The sequence below is a fragment of the Rhinatrema bivittatum genome, chromosome 3 (genome assembly GCF_901001135.1).
Source record: "Rhinatrema bivittatum chromosome 3, aRhiBiv1.1, whole genome shotgun sequence".
NCBI lineage: Eukaryota > Metazoa > Chordata > Amphibia > Gymnophiona > Rhinatrematidae > Rhinatrema > Rhinatrema bivittatum.
Genome location: NC_042617.1, coordinates 25,285,145 through 25,300,536, shown reverse-complemented (window position 1 = coordinate 25,300,536; position 15,392 = coordinate 25,285,145). Strand labels below are relative to the sequence as shown.

The window sequence follows — 15,392 nt, the reverse complement described above, 5'->3', positions numbered from 1 at the left end:
CAGAAAAGGGAGGAAGGGGTGAAATTATGCGGTAAACAATTGGGAGTTTAGTTGGAGGTCTTCCAAGAGCTGTTGCACCCAGCACAAAACTGGCCAAGTCACATATTTCCCACAAATGGAGACCTGAACTGCTAAAGCCATGGAAGCAAAGGCATGTTTCAAGAAAGGCTCAGTCTTCCTATCTTGGGGATCCTCAAGGGCCATTCCCCTTTCAACGAGGATAGTTGTTTTGCAGGTCACAGCTGGAACAAAGGAACTGACCCCTGGCATACAAAACAGATGTTCTCTGGCATAAGCAGGCATCGGATAAACTTGTTTGTAGTCTGTTTTTCTGCCCGCCCTTTGGAGGATTTCCATTCAGATAGAACCACGGGCCCAAAGGAACCTCCACTGTTATGGAGAGGAAAAGCTTTTGACAGCTTGCAGACTCTCTGATGGATGGATTTCCCACAGGCTCTTCTTCAACTTTAGAATCTATCATCTGAAGGAACAAAATCATCTAGGAAATATGAAAGGCTCTCTCATCCTTAAAGAAAAGATGGATGACAGAAGGGGACTCTTCTTTGGACAATTCCCCTTCAAGGAACCTAAAGAGCTGTTTGCCTCTGCTCCAGAATTTGGAGGAGGCTTAAGAGATAATCCCTCCCAGTAAATTCAACACTTCCTTAGCCCACCCTAGTCGCTGAATCTCCCCAGCTCTTTAAGCCACTCCCCACTATGTCTCTGTTTGGCACAGGCCTCATACAAAAATCTAAAATTCAGATGAAAAACATCCCCTGAGAGAGTATGGATTAAAATCACAGGCCCAAAGGAACCTAGCTTAGCGCAAATGACAGGCAATGCAAGTGGGATTGACCTGCAAGAATCAAAATGGCAGCCATTCCTGTCACATGGGCTTCATGAGAATGAAAGGAAGACAAGTTTGCTCCCGCCTGCACCTTCAGAGACATCAGCTTAGCAAGCACAGGAGAACTAGAGTCTCCTCTCCCAATACATCTGCTTTTGGCACAATATTAGCCAGCAGCATTGCTCATGAGCTGGTGGCCCAGCTTGGTCATATTCATGTGGCCATGGGCCTGCTGGTACTCATTTCCAGCCCCAAAATCAAGATCAGAGCTAAAGCTACCCCAGAGAAAGGCCTCTATCCAATAGGGAGGAGTAACAGAAGAGAAATATGGCCCATAGTACAGAGAACAGACTAAGGCCCTATTCTTATTTGAGCGTCAACACTCCTAAACTGACTTCAACCCACAGCTGAGTTACTCTTTCCAGGCACCCACTGCTGTTCACTGTTTTTCTCTTGTATGCTCCTCTTTCTCTTTTTAATAACATTAATAAACAGCCAGAGCAGGTGCCAAAAATAGAAGAGAGAAAAGAGTAGGGTTGGGGGATCTCAAGAAACAAGTTCTCAAAGGCACTACTCCTGAGCCAACCCGCTACCCCCTAAGAGCTCAACCAGGCTCTGCAGGGAACCGAGCAGCTGTCTGTCAGGACTCACTTAGCGTGGGCCCAAGCAATGTTCAGTTAGATCAATAGTGAGAGCTGCTGCTCTAGAAGTGAAGCTAAAAGTACTCCACCAGGCGAAGCCATAAGCCAAAACCTGGGAGCCAGAAATCTTACTGGAGAAGTCCAAAACATGCTACCATCTACTGAAGATAGATAATACTGGCATTTGTTTACACTGTAACATCCTATGTGTTTTTTATTTTATTTTATATTTAACTTTTCAGCACTTCAAAGAGGATTACATTCAGGTATGATAGATATTTCCCTATTCCCAAGAGGCTGACAATAAGTTTGAACCTAAGGCAACGAAGGGTAAAGTGACTTGCCCGAGGTCATAAGGCGTAGCAGTGGGATTTTCACCAGTGATGATTCTCCATCTACTAATAGGGAGATATAAATCAACACATCTAGATGGGTCTAGCAGGATAATAAAGAAATTAGTTTTGCCTCCAGAAGTATACATTTTAACAAAAGAATCCCTTACTGTAAAATATGATTTAGAAAGTAATCAGACTACAATTAACATCTTTCCTAATATTTTTAAATACCACTTACCCTAAAAGCAGGATTGGCTCCATGTTCCAATAAACATTTTACAGTTGCTGTACACAAGTTAGAAGCAGCAATGTGCAGAGCTGTTCCAAAATCAAAGTCACTGCATGTGCAATCCACATCTGCAAGTTATAATCATGTGTTTATGCAATTTGCAAGAAAGCAGAGTTGCTTACCTGTTACAGGTGTTCTCACAGGATAGCAGGATGTTAGTCCTCACATATGGGTGACATCATTAATGGAGCCCAATCACGGAACACTTCTGTCAAACTTTCTAGAACTTTGACTGGCACCTACTGGGCATGCCCAGCATGGCACTAACCCTGCATCCAGCAGGGGTCTCCCTTCAGTCTTGTGTATAGCAAAAAGTACGTGCAAAAAATAAAATAAATCGCAAGCAAACCCAACTCCGCAGAGTGGCGGGCGGGGTTCATGAGGACCAACATCCTGCTGTCCTGTGAGAACACCTGTTACAGGTAAGCAACTCTGCTTTCTCACAGGACAAGCAGGATGGTAGTCCTCACATATGGGTGAGTAGCGAGCTGAGGATGCCCGACCAATGCACCAAATGCTCCCAAAGACGTGCAACAGGCACATCAGCAGGGGTGAATTTGGGTAGGAGGGCATCCTGAAAACCCTGAAGGGGTCGCTGGTAGGATGTTGGGTAGTTAAGCTGAGAATAAGTTGCGTAGAACAGACTGGCCAAAAAAGGAATCTTGCCGGCTAGAATTATCTAAACAATAATGGGCTGCGAAGGTATTGAGAGAGCTCCAGGTCGCAGCCTTACAAATATCAACAAGTGGCACCGACCGAAGGTGAGCCACAGAGGTTGCCACGGCCCTAATAGAGTGTGCTTTCACACGGTCTTGTAGCGGAATGCCTGCTTGCTGGTAGCAAAAGGAGATACAGTCCGCCAACCAGGAGGAAAGGGTCTGTTTTCCCACTGGATTTCCCAATTTGATGTTATCAAAAGAAACAAATAATTGAGTGGACTTTCTGTGGGCTGACGTGCGCTCCAGATAAAAGGCTAGGGCACGTTTGCAGTCCAGGGAATGTAGAGCCTTTTCTCCTGGATTTGAATGGGGCCTTGGGAAGAAAGTAGGTAACATGATGGATTCATTAAGATGAAATTCCGACACTACCTTTGGTAAAAACTTAGGGTGTGTACGGAGGACCACTGTCATGTAGAATTTTAGTGTAAGGCGGGTAGATGACTAATGCCTGTAACTCACTAACTCTATGAGCAGATGTTATAGCAAGAAGAAAGATTACTTTCCAGGTGAGATAGCGGAGCTCACAGGAGTGAAGATGCTCAAGCGGAGGTTTCATGAGCCGCCCTAATACCACGTTAAGGTCCCAAGTGGGAGCCAGAGGGCACAATGGAGGTTTCAAGTGGAGCAACCCTCTCATGAAGCGTGTGACTAAGAGCTGTGTAAAAATAGAGACATCTCCTATTCCGTTGTGGACGGCGGCTACCACACTGACATGCACTCTTATAGAGGAAGTTTTCAGACCTGATTCTGACATATGCCAGAGATAGTCCAGAAACTTCGCAGTGGAGCAAGTGAAGGGGTCTATGGACATAGACATGCACCAGACCGTAAACTTTTTCCACTTGGATCGATAAGAGCTTCTCGTGGAAGGCTCTCGTGAAGCTACCAGGACTCGGGATACTGACTCCAAAAGGTTAAGGGGTTGAAATATTAACCTTTCAACATCCAGGCAGTCAGCGACAAGGCCTGGAGATTGGGGTGGCGCAGGCACCCATTGTTGTGAGTTATCAGAAGCGGATCCTTCCCTAGAGGGATGTGCTGTCGGACTGATAGATCCTCGAGAATTGGGAACCAGACTTGGCGTGGCCAGTGAGGGGCTATCAGAATCATTAAAAGCCCTTGTCCCTTTGTAACTTCACAAGAGTCTTTGATATGAGTGGAAGTGGAGGGTACGCATAGAGGAGACCGCTGGACCATAAGAGGGCGAAAGCGTCCCTTGGCTATGAGTGGCGACTGTGAGTGAGCGAGCAGAAGTTCTCTACTTTGCGGTTATGAAAGGACGCAAAGAGGTCTATGGGTGGATACTAACGTTGGAAGATTATGTCCGCTACTGCAGGGTTAAGAGACCATTAGTGCGGATGGAAGGTCCGGCTCAACCTGTCTGCCAGAACATCGTCCACACCCACCAAGTAGGTCACTCTGAGTTACACTGAGTGGGAAAGAGCCCACGCCCATATCTGTGCAGCTTCCTGACACAGAAGGTAGGAACCCATTCCCCCTTGCTTGTTGATGTACCACATCGCTACCTGGTTGTCGGTTTGAATCAGGATGGTCTAGTTTGAGAGGCAATCCTGAAAGACTGAGGGCAAATCTGATCGCTCAAAGTTCCAAGAAATGTATCTGATGTTTGGCTTCCTCTGGAGACCAGGGACCCTGAGTCTACAGGTCATTGACATGAGCACCCCAACCTAGATTGGAGGCGCCTGTCGTTAGGACAATTTGAGGCTCTGGAACCTGAAAGGGAAGGCCTTGAAGAAGGTTGGAAAGCTGCATCCACCAGGCCAGCGACAGGCAGAGCTGCTTGGTAACGTGGACAATGCTGCACACTGGCTGGTAAGCCTGAGTCCACTGGGACTTTAGAGTCCACTGCATGACTCTCATGGCGAGGTGTGTCATTGGAATGACATGTACAGTGGATGTCATGTGACCCAGCAAAATGAGAAAATGATGAGTTGTCGAATAATGCTGACTCTGGAGGCATTGTGCGAGGGATGTGAGAGTACGAGCTCGATCCTGAGGGAGGAATGCTCTTGCCTGCATGGTATCCAGGTCGGCTCCTATGTAGGATAGGGTTTGAGATGGAACTATGCTGGACTTGAGGTAGTTGATCAGAAACCCAAAAGACAGTAACGTATGGATAGTTAGACGTAAGGAGGCTAATGCATCCGTCTGAGTCGGAGCCCTTATCAGCCAATTGTCGAGATAAGGGTAGACATGGACGTCCTGACATCTCAGGCCGCTACCACTACGAGGCACTTAGTGAAGACTCGAGGAGCGGATGCTAGGCCAAACGGCAATACCCGGTACTGAAAATGCCGGGGGCCGACCAGGAAACGAAGGAATTTGCAGTGGGACGGAGTGATCGAGATATGTGTATATTTAAATGTTTAATGTATTTGACAAAGGTAACGCATAAGTTCCTGCAAATTTTGTTTAAATGTAAACCGATGTGATATGTAAAATCGAACACCGGTATATAAAAGTAAATAAATAAATAAATGTGTATAAGCGTCCTGAAGATCTAGAGAGCAAAGCCGATCTCCTCTTTGCAGAAGAGGCAGTAGAGAACCCAAGGTCACCATCCTGAACTTCTCCCTCTGTAGATATTTGTTTAAAGTGCGCAGGTCCAATATTGGACGAATGCTGCCTGACTTTTTTGGGATGAGGAAGTAACTGGAATAGAACCCCTGCCCCTGCTGCGAGAGGGGCACTGGTTCTATTGCCTGGGATTTCAGGAGGGTTGATACCTCCTCTTCCAGAAGAGAGGAGTGGTTGGATGACCCCCACGTCGGCTGATAGGAAGTTGAGGTGGTAGCCTTGGGTCAGTACAGCAAGTTCCCACTGGTCTGAAGTGATCGTGTGCCATATGTTGGTGAAATGGCACAGTCGACCGCCGACTGGTACGGAGGGTAGAGGAGGTTGGCTTATGCTCTCCAGCAAGGAGTCAAAATCCAGCAGCTGGGCCCGGTTGAGGGGCTGGCTGGGTCTTCTGAGATCGGGCTTGCCTGGGCTGACCCTTCTGGTAAAGCCTGGAAGGACGACCTCGAGCGGCAGGAGGATAATATCTCCGTGGCTTGAAAGATGGTCGCTTAGAGTCCCTTCGGAATGTTCTCTTAGAAGTAGACAGGAAATCAGAGGGTACTGAGGAAAGCTGGCGCAGCGTTTCATGGTGGTCCTTTAGCTGTGCCACTGTTTCCTGGATTTTGTCCCCGAAGAGATTATCTTCAGTGCAGGGTAGGTCTGCTAACCGGTCCTGCACCTCTGGTCGTAGGTCTGAGGACTTCAGCCAGGCCCACCTTCTTGCACTAATCCCCACTGCAGACACTCTGGTGGCAGTGTCAAAAATAACATAGGTAGCGCAGTTGTGCTTGCCAGCATCTAGGCTCTTTTGAGCCAGAGCATTGAGTGGATCCTGGAATTGTTCTGGTAAAGATTCAGAGAAATCTTGGATCTTCTTGAACAGGTCCCTGTTATACTGGGTCATGTATAACTGGTAGGAAGCAGTGCGAGAAATGAGCATTGAGCCATGGAAGACACGCCTACCAAAAGCATCCAGGGACCTCTGTTCTTTCCCTGGAGGTTTGGAGGAATAAGGTTTAGAACGTCGTGCCTTCTTCTGGACTGACTCCACAACCACAGAATGGTGATCCAGCTGTGTTTTTTGAAAACCAGGGGCTGTCTGGCAAGGTAGGTGGCATCTGTCTTTCGGTTGACAGGTGGTACCGAGCCTGGGTGCTCCCAATTCCTTTTCAGCAGGTCAATTAGGATTTAATGAATAGGAAAAGACATGATTTCCTTTCAGGCATCCAGAAAATGGAGTACTTCCAACATTTTGTGCCTCGAGTCCTCTTCTGTCTGAAGCTAAAATGGAATCGTTTCAGACATTTCCTTTATGAAAAAAAATTTAGCTGCGGTGCGGTCGATGGCCGGTAGGCCCCGAAGGGAAAACTCGAAGGGAATCGATCGCAAACGAGGATAAAGCCTTACCCCTATGGGGTACAATTTTTTGAAAATTTAGAAAGAAGTTCCATGAGGAAATTTCCTGTCAGGAATCTCTAGAGAGCTCCTTAACCCGCGTGGCTACTGCTGCGCGGAAAAAAATGCAGGGTTAGTGCCATGCTGGGCATGCCCAGTAGGTGCCAGTTAAAGTTCTAGAAACTTTGACAAAAGTGTTCCGTGATTGGGCTCCATCCTGATGTTGTCACCTATATGTGAGGACTACCATCCTTCTTGTCCTGTGAGAATAAATGTTTTACTTATTATACTAAAACAAGATACAGCATGCAAGACAGATTGCTTGCAGCAAATATCATCTGCAAACTTAACAGTAAATTCAAACAAAAAAGACAGTATACACAAAAAAAAAAACCCCTTATATGCCTGCACAGAATGGACTTAAAAATAATTTAACTCAAATAAAAGTACACCAACAAAAGGAAAGTACAAAAATGGTTTGCAAATGTCCCAGGCCTGTCCATGCACAAAGTACTCAGAAAGTTCTGCTTTAGCCTACAGGTCACAAACTGATATAGGTTTCACCATTAAGCTTTTTCATGTGCAGGGAGTGAAAATGGTAGGACCGGCATCCTAAAGCAATACTTTCAGAATTTTCTGTGAATGGTTGAGGTCAACTAATTTACTAGCACTTTATGTAAATTTTCAAGCCATTTAAACAGATAAAATAGTGCTTTACCCACAGATATGGTCTTTTACAAAATTGCCTGTTGGATATGCAAGCAAACTTACATGAATATTGTTTGTATGTGTATAACTTTACCTGCAGTGAGCAGGGGCATTCCTGAGGGCTGGGCTAGGGAGGGTTTGCACTTAATGCACACTATTATATCTTCAAACGTATGCAGGTAAATTTTCCCAGAAGGTGATACTACTTCTTACCTGATAATTTCCTTTCCTCAAAATAGGGCAAATCAGTCCACACCAGTGGGTTGTTCACTCCAAACAGCAGATGGAGAAGGAAAAACCATGACTTGCTGATGTCACCTTCATATAGCTCTGCTCAGGCACCAGCCAGTCAGTATTTCTTCAAAAGCAAATTGTGGATACTAACCACTAAACATGAACAAGAAATAAACCATAGACACTATTCAATTTAACCTTGTGGATTTTTTTTTTTTAAACAATGGAAACACTGGACTCCGTTCCACCAGCAACAGTCCCCTAGGACAATTAGAAACCAGAGTATCCTAGAAGGAGAACAGAACTCACTTACTCGATTTGTGCTTATCCAGCTGCATGAAAGATCCTTGAATCACATTCCTTCCTTGACAAGGATCTAACAAAACAGAAGAAAGTCGGCCATCCCAAGGCAACCCAAGGCGGGATGGTGGACTGGCTTGCCCTACCTTTGAGGAAAGGAAAATATTAGGTAACACGTAGTTTCATCTTCCTCTTCATCCGGGCAAGCCAGTCCACACCAATGGGATGTACGAAAGCTACTCCTCAGAAGGGTGGGAGGCTGCTTGAGGCCCAAGCAGCACTGCCCTGGCAAAGGCAGAATCCTCTCACGCCGCCACATCCAGTCAGTATTACATGGCAAACATATGTAAAGAAGACCACGTCACTGCTCTACAGATCTCTGCCGGAGAAAGCAAACACAATTTTGTCCAGGAAACAGCCTGTGCCCGCGTCGAATGCACCCGAACTTGCTTTCGAAGAGGCTTCCCGAAATCCACATAGGCCTCTGACACTACCTTCCTTAATCCAACGAGCTACTGTGCCCCGAGAAGCTGCTTCCCACTTCTTCACCCCCTGGTGAAGAACAAAAAGCCGATCCGATTTCCGAAACTCGTTCATAACCTCCAGACAACACAATAAATACCACCGCACGTTCAACGGCTGTTCAACAGCCACAATTTCCTGTATTCCTGACCATCCATATCCTTATCCAAGGATGGTAACACAACCGACTGATTTAAGTGAAACTCCAAAATTACCTTCGGTAAAAAGACAGGAACCGTCTGAACCTGCACTCTATTTGGTGTGATAATCAAAAATGTATCTCTGCACGACAACGCTTGCAATTCCAAAATCCACCTTGATGAACAAACAGCGTCCAAAAATATCATCCTCAGGGTCAGTAAACGCAAGGAAATGCCCTGAAGAGGACGAAATGTCGAACTCACCAGAAATGAGAGAAGCAGATTCAAATTCCACAAGGGCACTGGGAAACGCAAAGAAGGTCTAAGGTGTTTCACTCCCCTCAAGAACCTAGACACATCTAGATCAGAACAGAATGGCCTCCCCTGCACATGACTCCAATAACACACTACAGCAGCCTCCTGAACCTTCAGCGTGTTCAAGGCCAACTCCTTACTCAGACCTTCTTGTAAAAAATCCAAGGTTAAGGGAACAGGTGCCAAAGCAGACATAGAAATGTGATTCTGACACCAATGCTCAAAAAACCTGCCAAACACAAATATGTGCCAAGGAAGTGGAAAACATACGAGCTCTCAGAAGAGTTTCCACCACTACCCCTGAGTAACTTCGCCTTAATAGCCTAGTCCTCTCAAGAGTCAAACCATAAGACAAAACTGATTTGGAATGTCGTGAAAAATAGGGCCCTGCCGCAACAGCCCGCCCCCCCCCCCCCCTCGAGAAGAGGGAACTGCCATGGCTCACCCATCAGACGACATCGCAGATCCGCGTACCACAGCCTATGCAGCCAATCTGGGGCAACCAGAAGCACCATGCCTGCATGTTGCACTTTCTTCTTCAATAAGCGGATGATCACGGGCTATGGTGGAAATGCAGAGAATAACGCCTGAACTAGCACATCTACTCTCCGCGTGCTTGAGCATCCCTTGTCAGACTGTAAAATCTCTCCACTTTCGCATTCTTGTGACTCACCATTAGATCTAGAAAGGGACATCCCCAGCGATCCACAATAAGGTGAAAAACCTCAGGAGCCTGTTCCCATTCTCCTGGATCCAACTCATGACGACTGAGATAATCCACCCACACGTTGTTGACTCCTGGTATATGGAAGGCTGACAGTGCCTGGAAATAAGGTTCTGCCCATGAAAGAAGGGCATCCATTTCTAGAGAGACTTGCTGATTTTGAATCCCCACTTGGTGATTTATGTACACCACCACTGTCGTGTTGTCCGACATAACTTTCACCCCTTTCCTTCCAACCAGTCTGTGAACTGCAGGAAGGCTAACCAAACTGCTCATGCCTCTAGTTGACTGATGGACCAAGTCACCTCTTCAGGAGTCCACTGTCCTTGCGCCACCAACTCCTAACAGTGTGCTCCCCAGCCCTGGAGACTCGCATCCGTTGTGACCACCAACCAATCGGGAGTCTCCAAATCCATACCTTTTTCAAGATGCTCCCTTTGCAACCAACATAGCAGATTCCGCCTCAACTATGGCAGCAAGGTCAATGTTACATTGTACTCATGAGACTGGGGATTCCATCGAGTCAGGAGGGACAGCTGCAGAGGATGCATATGACCACGCACCCAAGGTACAGCCTCTATCATTGCGGCCATTGATCCCAATGTCTGCAGATATGACCAGATGGACAGACTGATCGCAGCACACAGGGTCCAGACCTGACCCCAGAGCTTCTGGATGTGAGACTCCTGAAGAAACACCTTGCTTTGTGCCATATCGAATTGGACCCCCAGATACTCCATGACCTGAGATGGCTGCATATTGCTCTTGGTCAAGTTCACTACCCATCCGAGGTGCAGTAACAACTGAACCACCCTGCTGTACACCACTCAGCTCTCCTCCAATGAACTGGCTCCAATCAGCCAGTCATCCAAGTTCGGATAAACCAGAATGCCCTCTTTTCTGAGGGCCGCAGCCCTGACTACTATCACCTTGGAGCAGGTTCTGGGTGCCATGGCCAAGCCGAAGGGCCTCGCTTGGAACTGGTAGTGCCAACCTAACACTACAAAGCGCAGATATCGCTGATACTGCTTGCGAATCGAAATATGAAGGTAAGCCTCTGACAGGTCCAGAGAAGTGAGAAATTTCCCTTCTGCATCACCATAATCACTGGTCTTAATGTTTCCATCTAAAAATAAATAACTTGAAGGCACAACTGACCCCCCCTTGTGATCAAGAATAGGCCAAAACAAACCCTCTTTCTTGGGAACCACAAAGTAAATGGAATAGCACCCTGTGTCCTTCTGATCCTTTGGAACTGTAACCATGGTTTTCAGAGAGAGCAGCCACTGAGGAGTGGACTGAATCGCTGACTCCTCTTCCACACAGTTGCAGAGGGAAACCATTAAAGCATATGAGAAAGGGCGGAAAAGTTCCAAAGTGTATCCGTCATGCTCAACTTCCAAAACCCACTGGTCAGATGTGATGTGGGTCTACCTCCGATAAAACTGAGACAGGCAACCGCCTATCTCCAGCACCGGAAGAGGAGGAGATTACCCATGATGCTGAGCCTCATAGAACTATGCTTCGACTTTTTCACAAGGATGAGATGTCTGGTTTAATTTTGCAGAATTTGAAGGCCCTTGGATGTGAGGAGCCCTTGCCGGCAGCGGCCAAGGATCCGAAGAAGAACCCTGTAATGGTAAGCTTGTGCAAGGGATCCTGGTTTTTCCCTCTGCATTATGCTATCCAGGAGCTGATAGATATGGAATGGAGCGCACCTGAGGCTAATTTTAAAGGAGGTTGCTCCTTAGGATTGTATTCTATGGACCTTAAAGCAAGGGAGCAACTCTGGTTTCCCAAAGTGGACGCCTTGGTCTGCGCAGTGACAAAACGGACCACCATTCCAGTGGAAAAAGGTGCAGCTTTAAAAGATGCTCAAGATTGGAACATCGAGGCCATTTTGAAGCAGGCCTTTGAGGTGATGGCCATGAATCTCCAAATCTCTGCTTGCTGTTGTATGATGGCTAAGGCTGGGTTACAGTTAGCCCAGAAGGCCCAGGAAGCTCTGGGAGAGAATGCCCATACCTGGAGCCGGGAATAGCCTTCCTGGCGGATGCTGGTTATGATTTGGCATGCATGGCGGCTCAAGGGGTGGCTTTGGTGATTGCAACCCAAAGGCTGCTGTGGCTGTGAAACAGGTCTGCTGCAACTTTTGATTTCAAAATAGAATCAGCAGACCCAGCCTTCAAGTTCTGCAAAATTAAACCAGACATCTCATCCTTGTCAAAAAGTCAAAGCTTAGTTCTATGAGGCTTAACATCATGGGTAATCTCCTCCTCTTCCAATAATGGCTTGTTGGGATCCCCAACTGAGGATTCCGACTCCCCATCTGGGCCTGAAGGATCCCTGTCATTACCCTCTTCTCCTCAGTCTGTCTCCTTCTTTTCTTCCTCCTGAGAAAGCAGAGAGAAGAGAGAAGAACAAGACAGAGAAGAGGACTATGCAGCAGGTCTGTGCCCAAGGCCTCTTTACTCTATCAGAGCTCTTGTCCTGTCAGGAGGAGGGCTAGGGCTACAGTCTTCACCTCATTCCTGTCCTGAAATTGTTTCCAGACACTCAACTGTCTGGACTGTCAGGACAGTCTTCACCTCATTCCTGTCCTGAAATTGTTTCCAGACACTCAACTGAGGAAGGGACTGCTATCACCACAGGAGGTCAAAATGGCCTGTTCAATCCTGAAGGCTGAAATTCACAAGTAAAGATGCATGTCCACCACCTGCTGGAGGAGAAAAACTGACTGGCTGGTACCTGAGCAGAGCTATATGAAGGTGACATCAGCGAGTTGTTGTTCTCCATCTCTATCTGCTGGCTGGCGTGGACTGGTTTGCCTGGATGAAGAGGAAACTATGCATATATATTAGCAAGTGTAAATGTGTGCAGGTAGTTTTGGTGGGATGATTTTCAAAGGGAAAAATGTAGTAAAATATGCAGATAATTGCATTAAAATCTATCTGGACTGTTAATAAATTATCCCCAACGTGACTGTGCCTCTGGCTGACTTTGCTCACCAACCCTGTCAATGGACTCTGCTGTCTAGATCCCATGTTTGTATCTAGGTGGAAAATGCAAGGAATGGCTGGGTGGGTAAAGTGACTTTCATGAAAGGAAGAGCAAGGCATGATGAAAGAGAGAAAGAGAGAAAGACTCACTCCTCCCCCACCTTTATCTCCGAGATCATCTCCCAGTGGCTGGCAACTCCCAGCAGCCCTTCCACTGACTGTTCCATTGCTTCTCTCTCTCATGCTGCCAGTGCCTTCTTTTGTTTTGTTTGTTTTTTGTGCTGGTGGGGGCTTGGGGATCCCTACCAGCTGTTCTGTTGCCTGCACTGCCACTGCACTCACTGGCCCTGCTGTTTCTACATTGGTGCTTCTCTTTCTCTGTTTGCAGCCTTTCCATCTGCTCCAGGTGAGGTCATTAAGTCATGCAGATGTAGATGTGATGCAATGATTACCCGAAGCACCTAACATTTTTATAGTATAGCGAAATAATCTACTCTTGCTGATTTGGGGGTCAACTGGGCCCAAATAAAGATATTTGGAATGAGCAGTAGGAAAGTCTGCCTAAACTTTCTGTATCAGACTCCTCTATATCTCTTATCTTCACCCCAAAGGTATATTCCCCCCTCTAGATACAAGATTTATTGACATCCTTAGGGCCTTTACCAGAATATATTTACTCCTCCTTAGAACATAAATCAGTCTGAGTGCCTTCCTTTTTGCCTATCCTCCCATTTTTTCCTATGGGAGAAAAAATATATATATATTTTTTCCTCCCATGGAAAATCATGGGAGCCAGTCTATGCTATACTATTTCCTTTTACTTTGGTTTGATTCCAGTAGAATACCAATCAGAAAAAAGTCTCAGGAAAGCGTTGGAAAAATGTTTTCAGATGGCCAATTTACCCACATAAATGGCTTTGAAAACTGTCTTCCCCAAGATTACAAGAAACAAATCTTTATTAATGAGTGGTGCTAGACAATACAGTGGAGTACGTAATAGCAATACAACAGACTGACTTCAGTGATGATTCTACCTGACCCAGCCATTACATCATATCTAATTCATGACTTGTTGTACACCTATACAATGAACAGCCTTTAACTTCATAGCTACCTTTAGGCTTTGATGCTTTTAAAAGAACTCTTATAAGCTCTGGAACATCAAAGTAGGCAGCATAATGTAAAGCATTCATGTTAGTCCAGCGACTACGCAAACCAATATCAGCACCAAGTTCAATGAGATTGGCAGCAAATTTGGCAGAAGTCTCAGCATCACCTATTTAAAAAAAAACAAAAACAAAAACAAATAAAATTGATTTTAACTCAATAAATATGTTATATTCACCTTATAGAGAGATAGAACCAATTTTTTAAAAGACCCAAAATCTCATTATTTGCAAAGTAGAGGACTACTCAGTAGTAAATCTATTTAATAAATCTGTCCCTTTATATGATATAGGTTTCCAACTGAATTTACTCAAAATTAAAAAAAAACAAAACAATTAGATTAACAATATTATTCTAATTCCAAAGAAGTCTGAATTATGCTCTTGTTATCCTGCTTTTCATTTGCTATTTTTCTGACAGTTTAATTGTGTTTTAATCTCATAAGCCCCATGTACATCTTCCACAAAGGACACTATTCTCCTATGTGAATTTTTTTGTGTTTTTTATTCACAGACATCAGTACCAGTCACTTCATGAATAATTATGAAAGTGCATCATTCCTACTATTAGAAACACCAGTCATATTTGCATTTCCAGAACTGTCAGAGGACTATTGCTTAGAGTCCTACATTCAAAACACAGATATGCACAAAATCAATTGTTTGGATGAGCACATTTTAAGAGGTATGCATGATCAAAGTGTGAGAAAGATTAAGAATGGCAAGAAATTAGAAATAATCTTCCCAGGTTCCATTTCCAGCACCCATGCTAAGAGATCACTTACTTAGCACTATACTGTGACTACTCTATCTACATGCTGCTGAGAGGTAATTAGATGCAGGGAAAACCTTGGTCCCCTGCACTTGTCTCTTTTGTATAAGTACTAACTAGTAAATTAAAAAAAAAAGATATTACTTTTTGCTGTGTAAATTGAACACTAAGTGGTAGCTGCCAACCAAAAGAAGCTAATAGTTAGTCTCAATAAGTAATCACTACCTTATTCTATTAGAGTAAGTTTGGAACAAATTTTGGAAAATGCAGACAATTTAAAGGAGGAAGATCAGAGACATGATCATCCATAGCGGAAAGACCAAGCAGATATCAAATCAGAGAGAGAGAAAGAGAAAGATCAGCAAGTAAGTTAGCACTCATTATATTATCCAGTCTTTAGGGACTAGAGATAAAACTGAAAAATGATTGGTGATCAAATCTCCACTCATATGGGCCTTTACAATAAAACGTGCAAGAAAAATGTAACTTGCATGCTAATGGAAATCCAGTAATAGACAGAATATAAATTGTGAAATAAATAAATAAAATATTACTTAACAAGTGATGCAAAAAGATAGCAGAGTTGCTTACCTGTAACAAGTGTTCTCCAAGGACAGCAGGATGTTAGTCCACACACATGGGTGACATCATCAGATGGTGCCCAAAGTGGAAAACTAGGCACACTGAACATGCTCAGCATGCCCTA

General features: G+C 45.1%; 1 protein-coding gene across 14 annotated transcripts in view; it reads right to left on the bottom strand.

Moving 5' to 3' along the window:
• Positions 1-15,392, bottom strand: part of CLIP4 (CAP-Gly domain containing linker protein family member 4) — a 347,916-nt gene that overhangs the window by 197,232 nt on the left and 135,292 nt on the right. For all 14 annotated transcript variants that reach the window (XM_029593003.1, XM_029593005.1, XM_029593006.1 and 11 more), the window contains 2 exons: positions 13,863-14,024; positions 2,062-2,180 (listed from right to left, as the gene is read on the bottom strand). In XM_029593003.1, coding sequence (XP_029448863.1) covers positions 2,062-2,180; positions 13,863-14,024 — 281 coding nt within the window. The remainder of the gene's footprint in view (positions 1-2,061; positions 2,181-13,862; positions 14,025-15,392) is intronic.